Source organism: Eriocheir sinensis, chromosome 37, assembly GCF_024679095.1.
Source record: "Eriocheir sinensis breed Jianghai 21 chromosome 37, ASM2467909v1, whole genome shotgun sequence".
Taxonomy (NCBI): domain Eukaryota; kingdom Metazoa; phylum Arthropoda; class Malacostraca; order Decapoda; family Varunidae; genus Eriocheir; species Eriocheir sinensis.
This window is the reverse complement of record NC_066545.1, coordinates 11309401-11319101: the sequence shown is the minus strand read 5'-3', so window position 1 is coordinate 11319101 and position 9701 is coordinate 11309401. Positions and strand designations below refer to the sequence as shown.

At 43.7% G+C, this 9701-nt stretch overlaps 1 protein-coding gene across 1 annotated transcript in view; it reads left to right on the top strand.

Annotated features, from left to right (window-relative positions):
- Nucleotides 1–3462: 3462 nt before the first annotated feature.
- The window catches only part of LOC127008222 (transmembrane emp24 domain-containing protein bai-like), an 11713-nt gene continuing 5474 nt past the window's right edge, over nucleotides 3463–9701 (top strand). Inside the window, exons 1-3 of the mRNA XM_050879950.1 lie at nucleotides 3463–3801; nucleotides 6346–6466; nucleotides 6681–6751. Of these exons, the coding sequence (XP_050735907.1) occupies nucleotides 3616–3801; nucleotides 6346–6466; nucleotides 6681–6751 (378 nt within the window). The 5' untranslated portion in view covers nucleotides 3463–3615. The remainder of the gene's footprint in view (nucleotides 3802–6345; nucleotides 6467–6680; nucleotides 6752–9701) is intronic.

Here is a 9701-nt window from a genome sequence, read left to right as displayed (position 1 = left end):
ACACATCTGCATTTCTCACGAGAAGCTCCCTGAGCTGTTCCACTTGGGGTTCCTCTAGACACTTGGAGCTCCTGTCAAACAGATCGCGCAGGTAGTCAGGCAGCTCCTCCTGGGGCTTCGTCAGGGTTCTCCTGCAGACACAGGTTCTTGGTTTCTGGTCGATCTCTTGGCACAATCCCACCATGGTCCCTTGTTTTATTTTCTTTGGGCTGAAGGAGACATTGGCCACGACGACAGGCACTTCCGCTGCAGCAGGGTCTACCAAAGTACTTCCTACAATCACCCGTTTTCTACCGGGCATCGACTTCCTCTCTACCACACACAGGCTAACCGGGGGCACACTTAATTTTACAGGTTAACATCATCTAAGACCTCGGAGGAATAATGTTGGTGCTCTTGAACGTCAATGTCAGGTCTTACTTGTGCACAGTCGTCAGTGGCACCCTTCCTCCTACAGTCAGCTGCTTAGCGCGGAAGTCCAGCTCGCACCTGTGGGAGACAAGATAATCCATACCTAGGATGCAGGGGTCATCCATGTCGGCCACGTACACAGAGAGGAACTCTTCCTTTCCTCCGAGCTCAAACTTCACGTCCACTGGGCCTCTGAGCTCTGCGTAGTGTCCTGTGACTCCGCACAGTCGATGCGGCGTCTTAGGAAGCCGACGATGACTCACCACGTCAGGCCGCACCAATGTGCGTTCCGAGCCTGTGTCGACGACCACAGGCCACAACACTCCGTCAACCTTGCCCTCCACTTGGCAGCTTGTCATGGTGGTTCTCTTGCACACTGATATCTTCGGGGCATGTACAGGACAGACTGGTCGTTGCCCTCGTGAACCAGTCCTTCTTAGTTTCCCGAGTGGTGGTCCCTCGTTGGGGGCACATTTTTCCGACACTCATTCTTCCAGTGCCCCTTTTCTCCACAGGTCCAGCACTTGGGTCCTTCCCTGGGCTTCTTCTTAGCGGCACCTTCATATTCCTTCTTCCTCTTATAGCATTCGTTCTCCTTGTGCCCAACCTTCTCGCAGTACCAGCACGTTCCTTGGAACCTGTCTGTGTCGCTGACAGCGCCCTTTCGTGCCCTAAAGCCAGAAGTCGAGTCGTCCCTGAAGCTTGATAAGCTAGACCTAACAAAGGACTCAAACTCCATGGCACGTGCCAGAGCTTCCTGCATTGATGTTGGCTTAGCTTGGTTCACTTGTATCTTCAGCTGAGGGCTGTCCAGGGCATCGATGAATTGATCACGCAGCAAAACCGTCAGCAGGTCAGGGGTGGCACCTGGGTATGCCTTGTGCGCCATGCTCTCAAGGTCCTGAGCGAGTTCCTGGAGACTCGCCGCGCCTCCTGTTGCGGGTTCTGAACCTAACCCTGAAGAGCTCGTTCTGGTGCTTGGTCCCATATCGTTGCTCCAGCGCCTGTGCCAGCCCGCTGTAGCTGCCCTTTGTCGCATTGTCGAGCTGAGCAAGGACCTCCAGCGCCGCCCCTTTCAGGCTAGTGGCCAGCTGTACCGCGCACTCTTGGTCATCCCATCCGTTCCGAGCTGCCAACAGCTCAAACTGAGCGCGGTAAGCCTCCCAGGAGACCTTGCCATCAAACTCCTGAGGCTTCTTTCTAACAGGCGAACCCAGCAGACCCATGGGGCTGGCGGAACTTCTTGCGGGGATAAACTCAGGCGAAACAGGGCTCAAACTACCCCGGACTTGCGTAGGAGAAGCATCTTGGGTACAACTAGCCCCTGCAGGCACTGGCTGTCCGTTTCCAGCCAAGCAGTCTTCAAGGGCCTTCACTCTGTCACTTACTTCTAGTATTTCTTTGTGTGTCGTCTCCCGTACCACCTCCATCTCTTGTTGAAGATTTGTGTGTTCTTTCTCCACTTCTATCAGGCGTTGTCCCAAGTTCGTGGTCACATCAGTCATTTCTCTTCGCACTGATTCACTTCCATCTTGTACTGCTTTTAGCTGTAGCTGTAATCCCGTGAAGCGATCTTCTAGCTGTTCTTTGAGTTCTTGGAGTGTTCCTTCTTGTTGTTGCTGTGCTCTTTCTTGTTGTTCTTTGAGTTCTTGGAGTGTTCCTTCTTGTTGTTGCTGTGCTCTTTCTTGTTGTTCTTTGAGTTCTTGGTGTGCTTTTTCTTGTTGTTCCTTGAGTTTTTGGAGTGTTCCTTCTTGTTGTTGCTGTGCTCTTTCTTGTTGTTCTTTGAGTTCTTGGTGTGCTTTTTCTTGTTTTTGCTGTGCTTTTTCTTGTTGTTCTTTGAGTTCTTGGAGTGCTCTTTCTTGTTTCTCCCCCTGTAGTCTCAAGGCTTCCAAAAGTTCAGTCAACATGTCGTCCCTCTGGGCAGCTTGGGAACGAGTCTCCATGGCGAAAAACAAATGCCTACACTCCTGACACCAGTGTAATGCCGGACGTGTTTACTTGGGTTCCGTGTCGCCGTCAGGAGACTCCGTGGGAGGGAGATATGTAAACACTTTGCACAGTTTCTGTAGTTTAATGTTCTTCCTTAGTAGTACACTTCACTCTGACTCTTCACTTACCACTAGCTTACTATCACTGGGACTGGCTCTCTCTCGCCCTCTTCTCCTATATATATCCAGAACAGTACAGTCTAGAATATTACAGTATATTTCAGATCATACAAGAAAATGTAGCAAAAATATATGCGAGTTGGCAACACTTCCCGCCTGGCGCCTCTCCGCCCCTTTGCTCGTTTCTCCGGGAGCCTTCTAGAGGCCTATGGTCGCCGGGGGAAGCTTCCAGCACAACATTATAGTAGTGTACGTATTACCATTATATAATAAGCTGTAGGCTACATGGACTGAAAATATTTTTCCAGATACAAATACATCAAAAGTCAGTCATTCAGTAGAACATTATATCAGTTTAGTATCAGTTTTGGCATTGAGACCCGAACGACCTCTCAAAGGTTGCAAAGTAATGGGTTTCAGGTGCTCCTGGAACGCTCCGGTCATTATTGCGTCGATCAACTCAACAGCTGGTGACGATGCGGTGCGCGTGGCCTCGGTGCTCATCTCCGTGGCATCAACCCTAATCATGGCCCAGTGATAAGGTGTGAATTTTATATTAATATACTTCCGTACACATTGAGCAGCAAATGAAATGAATAACAAGGAGGTTTTTATCTAACTATGGTAGTACCTTAATTACCAACTGCAGTTCTACGGTACGTAGCTTAGCAGTATATAGGTGTATGTAATTAATAAAAGTAGCGGGCGAGTATGTAGTTGCATCGATAATCTAAACTACATTGTGAAAAAATCAATGAGAAGGAAGAAATGCTACTTTGTAGGTATTAAAATCTTTGGTTAAGGCTTAATTCTATTTAAATTAATTATATAAACGTTAAGTAGTTATATATAGTTGAATTTGCTTTGAAGAGAGCTGTAATATAAATTTGTGCGGGGAGGGGGAGAGCCGGGCCAGGCGGGGGGGGAGGGGGGTGGCGAGGCAGGGGCCGAGAGGGAGAGTGACGTGGAGTTCCGAGCGGCCATCACACCCGCGGCTCGTCCTGTCACCCACAGACCGCGGCCCGTAACACTGTATTTAAGGGTCCTCAGAGGGCGTGCAGCAGTGAGACAAGAGCGCGTGGTGTCCCGGGGCGGCATGGGGCGTGCTGAGGTGGCTGTGGTAGCGGTGGTGGTGGCGGCGGTAGCTGTGGGGGTGGAGGGGGTCATGTTCCACCTGCAGCCCAACACCCAGAAGTGCTTCAAGGAGGAGATCCACAAGAACGTGCTGGTGTCCGGGGAGTACGAGGTGCAGGAGGCCCCCGGGCAGAAGGTGGACATCCAGGTGTGTATAGCTTGCTTACCGGCGCCCTCACAGCAGGAGGCTCACCAACACATTTCGCAGTTGTTTTAATGTTTGCACTCTTCTTCTTCTTCTTCGTGGGTGTTTACTAATTTCCGGGAGGTTTCAAGTTTAGGAGAATACACATGTGACAGCAGAAGAGCAGACGAGTTATCGGTGTGTTAAAAATACCACTTTGGGGACTCACCAGCACACATGCAGTTATTCTTTGATGAGTAAATTTTCAGTATTGCACCCAACTATGGCGGGCAAATTTTTCCTCGGAAGCATTCATGTGTTCAAGTATTATTAGCAGACCTGGTGTTTATCTAGCGCTGCCGAGTTGGCACTATACGTTCTGATGTCTGGAACTTAGCGCCTCCCTAACATCAACTAAAGTACGCTAACTTAACATTCATATGAGGGAGCTACACTCGTCTCAACGTCTCATTTCATAGTAACCTATCAATGCTCTATACTCCCAGGTACATTTTCGTTCAATTTTGATTAGGGATGTATCGATTCCAAAATTTTGACCGATACCGATATCAATACCGATACCAATACCTGTGCATCAATTTTTTTATACAACAATTCCACCAGCTAAAATGCAATATCAAATGTTAAGAAAAAAAAAACTTCTTTTTTTTCCACCATAGAAGGGAAGAAAAAAAAAACCAGTGGTGGCCTGAAAAAAGGTGTTCATAGATCCGTAGTCAGACGTGCTGACCACTGCACCACGGAAGCGCATATTAACCCTTACGGCACGGCATGGCAGCAGTGCATGGTTAACCCAAGTGTTAACACCCACCCCCATGAGTTTAGACAAGGGGCGAGGGAGGAGGCGCTTCGTGAGGTCTAGTTGACTCAGCAAGGTTAGGTTTACCTTAATTGCCGTACATTTAGGCAGCCCTGGCAGTGTGCCCCGTTGCTGGGGTGACCGTCTGACTGACTGAGCAGGCAAATGAGGCGAGTGAAGGGGTTTCGTCAATCCTGCGCTGAAGCTACTAAACCTGTATTGTACGCGTCCGCGGTACCAAAGGCTATACTGTATACCAATTATTATATATTTGTATTCAAAGTAATATGAATCTTATCGTTTAAAGTGATGAAAATTAAGTCACAGGAAATTCCAAACTACGTAGTATCATGATACTGGATAATTACACTTTTCTAATATTTTTTCAACAAATTAGAAAATCCAATTTCTATTGAACAAAATTATTTGCAACGAGTGACATGCGACGTACAAAACTCCTTCAAGTATCGGTAGTATCGGCAGAAAATCAGCCGATACTGATACCGATACTCTTAAAATGTGCCGATACCACCGATACTGATACATCGGTACATCCCTAATTTTGATAGCCATCGCTCTGAGCCTCATACTTTGCGAGCACAAAATTCGTAAAAAATGGACGAAATTTCAGGAAACCGATGGGACCTTAGTACTGCTCAAATCTTAGCAGGGGTGCGTGGACTCGGTCACAGCCTGGGAGGTGGTGCGTGGCTTGAAAAGTTTGGGAACCGCTGATATGGCTGATTCCTAATGCGAAGAACTCTTGAAACGTGGGGGTTGTGGTGATGCAGAGCCACTCTGTTAACCCTTTCCATCCGTGACGCAGACGTCGGCGTCACAGTATGGAAAGGGTCAAGAGGAAATGGATAAGGATTAATCCTCTTCTAAACCTCTCAATCCTCCTCTAAATTCCTCATAATCCTCTTCCATTTCCTCTTGAGAGGTTAAAAAGAGGATTAAGAGGAAGTGGAAGAGGATTAAGAGGTTTAGAAGAGGACTAACCTTTTCCATATGGTGATGCCGTCAGACGCCGGCGTCGTCGGAGTGAAGGGGTTAAGAGGTTCATATATATTAATGTCTTTTAGTGACCCCAAGGAGGGTCAAGGGGGGTAAAGCCCCACATTAGTAAGAGCGTGATTTTAGCTTTAGATTTTAGCTGTGGTGAGTTGCAGGTTTTGGCTATCACGGGACACTTTGGTTACTTCGCCACCTACGGCTGCGTGGGTTAGCACGCAATTCATTGCTATTTGCATACTTTTTTTATCTCTACACTCTTTTCTATCATTTTCCATGAGGTTTTAAGGTTAGTACGGTAAATATATGTGACAACAGAAAATCATTTAGTTTGATAGGAAATGTAATATCAGCTCATTGTGAATACCAATCTTCACCGAATTATCATGGTCATATTTTGGTTATTATTCATTTGCAAAACAAATAAGACCTCAAAACACTCAAACTAATAAACTATCAAATGTAAGAAAAAAATAGAAAGCGGCAATAAAGAAAATGTATATCCGCTACCTTTACCAGTGACTTACATAATAACCGCTGTTCTGTTTCCTCATCTGGCTTCTCCAAAACATCACTGCCTTAGGGTGGTCATAGTGCATGTGAGAAGTCACTAAGTTTGGCTACCTACCCACCCCCTTTTTTTTTTTAATTACCCAAATGCCTAACCTGATGTGATGGATAATAACTCTCCATAAAAGATAAATAAATAAAAATGCTCTTATGTCAATTTGCAGGTCACAGATTCCAAGGGTCACCACCTCTACAACAAAGAGGAGGCAGAGAATGGGAAGTTCATCTTCAACACAGAGGACAATGATGTCTATGAGATCTGCTTCAGCTCCCGTGTGCCCCCGAGTGAGTCATGGCCTGTGTTGTAGGGGGTAGGGGATGGGAATGTGATATTATCCTTGGCATACATAGTGCACACTGTATTTCGTGTGTATGGAGATTTTAGTATTGAATGAGTTTCTCTCTCTCTATCTCTCTCTCATGACTGTTTCTTTTGTTTAGCCTTTAGTTGTTTGTCCCACACTTGCACGCTTCTCATGCGCCACTCCTGTCCTTTCAGCCCAGCGAGGGATCCAGCAGGAGGTGACCCTCAAGACCAAGCACGGGGTGGAGGCCAAGACTTACGAGGCGGTAAGTTGTCGTCCCTCTTGGCAGGTTCACCAGAGAGCTATTGGAGACAAAGACATTGGGCCGGGCACAGCTTAGGTTACGTATGCTAATGTTTATTTTTTCTTCCTGTGGAAATAAAACCAGACTTGATAATGAAAGGGGACTACATTAGAAGAAGGATTATGTACCTATATATATATATATATATATATATATATATATATATATATATATATATATATATATATATATATATATATATATATATATATATATATATATATATATATATTTTTTTTTTTTTTTTTTTTATAAAAAGAACATCAGACTTGAAAATGAATGAAGACTGGATTGTTGCTTTGGCCTTCACAAAGTATTCGTATTTTGTATTCAAATTCCAACCATTTCAGTGTATTCAAATTCATATTTGTATTTGTTGAAATTTGAAGTATATCTATTCGTATTCATTGGAATTTGAAGTATTTATATTCATATTTGAATACACAACTCCTGTATTCACACCATTCCTGTGTGAATGAGGCCTTAAAAAAAGACAGCATTTACTTGAGACAGTGGCAGGTATTTCTGTCATGGGATGGGCGTAGAGGGACTGAGGAATAGAAAAGGTGGTAGATATTCCAGTAACTATTTAAAAAAAAAAAAAAAACTTGGGAAGGGCACACCATATGTAGAACTGGTAATAGATGGGTAACCAAAGTAGCAGCAGTAGCCTAGGTGGCAGGTATAGTGTAGAGTGCTACTAGACTAATGTAGATACTGGAGTACTGACATCTAATCGCCTGTTAGGAGCCACTGTTGCCAAATTTCTGGTCATATTTATCCTGTTCCTTCAAGTATACGCCAACCCTTCACCTTGGCGTATTAAGGTAGGCAGTGAATTTGTAGCTGAGTCTACTTTAATTAAGACCCTTTTAAAATAATTCCAGATTGTTAATGTCTCGGATCAGGTTTTCAGCTGAAAATTATTATTGAAGTCCCTAAAACAAATTAATAATAAGTTTTCTCTTTCCTCCATGTTGGTGATGGTTCTGTTTTCTGCTTCAGAGATTTGTAAGTGTACTCCTTCATGTGGTCAAAAAGCATTTTTTTATACAGAGAAAATGTGTGTTTCCGTATCTTTTTTTTCCTGAAGAACAAATGATTGAAAGTGTAAAATCAGTTGGCCATTCTTGCCATGATTTAATCCATATATTGTTCTGGTATATCCATATACAAGATCAGTAACGATATTATTAGTGGAAGCAAATGAAATACGTATCAGTAATACAATACACAGTGTGCCTGCCTTAGTTCGAGTGGTGCACTGTCAAAAACACACAGTTTTCTCGTCAGATTTGGCATGAATTCACTAACAGCACAGTTGTGTAAAGGAGCTAACAGAACTACTGAAGTTGTGTGGTGTCCTAACTGACATTTAAAGTAAGTAGTTTGAACAACGACAGAAGTAATTGTTTGTTGACTTTCTAGTGTGTACAGCTAATAATCATGTTTTGTGTTTGAATCTCGATAACACATCGTTGTTCAATTCATCTATATCTCTGATGCCCTGTTCTCTCATGAGAACTTCACCCAGGGGGGTGGCCACGGCAGAATCATCTCCAACTCAGCACTCGGCACATTCAATCCCTCACCTGCCAATGCCAATACCCATCTGGTACTCACCTATTTCAATTCATTGGTGGTGCCCAGCTGACTCTCCTACAATCCTTCCCTCATACACTCTTTACAAAAACATCCTCATTCATTTTTTTCTCCAAACCATCTCAGTACTGCATTTCAGCCATTCAATCACCTCTCAATCCACTCCCTTTGCTGTCGGATACATACTAAACCTCTTACGTGCTTTCATTGCTTTCTACATTCTATCCTGACACACTATCCATTTCTTATAAATATTTAGGAGAATTTCTGCTAGGAATAGTTGTTTTATTTGTTAAAATTTCTGCTAAGGACCACAGTTATTTGGCCATTTAGAGTCATGTTTGTGTGGCTATTTATATCATTTACTCCATTGTGGTTACTTGGCAATGTGTGCATCATGCTTACCACAGGAGCAAAAAATAGTCTGAAGTCAACTGGACAACTCTGTGTGTATGTACCTAGTTGTAATTTTACAGGGCCTGGGCTTATGCTCGTGTGGTCCCGTCTCCATATCTGTACTTGTCCAGTTTTTCCTTAAAGTTGTGCACACTCTTTGCCAATATGTACTACATCCTCACGTAGGGTGTTTCAAACCTGTATGTTTCTTTGCGGGAAGCTATATTTTTTATGTCTCAAGCATCTTCCTTTTCTCAATTTTTTACTGTGTCCTCGTGTGTTGCTGGTGTTTCTTACTTCTCTTAGTAGCAACTCCTTGTTATCTACTTCTTCCATTTTATTCCACAAATTTTCTTTGTTCCAATGTTGGCAGGTCCATTTCCTTTAACCTTTCTTCATATGACAATCCCTCCAGTTCTGGAACCATCTTCGTTGCCATCCTTTGTATTCTTTTTAGTTTTTTCACGTGTTTCTTCTTATGGGGAGACCACACAGTTTCCGCATAGTCCAACTTTGATCTAATCATAGTGGTAATCATCTATTTCATCATATCTTTATCCATGTAGTGGAATGCTATTCATATATTTCTTACCATTCTATATGTATCCCCGAATATTCTATTTACATGACTTTGACTGTTGATTATCTTGTATTATCACTCCCAGATCTCCCTCTTCTTGAACTTTTAATATTTCTCCATCTCCCATTCTATATGTCCCTTTTGGTCTCCCTTCACTCTTTCCTATTTCCATTACATGACATTTCTTTACATTAAACTCCATCTCCCATTTCTTGCTCCAATCCCAAATTTTATTTAGGTCCTCTTGCAGAATTTCAGTCTTTACTATTTCTTTTGTGTCTCAGCATTTTTGCATCATCTGCAAACAAGCTCATGTAACTCTTTACTTTCTCT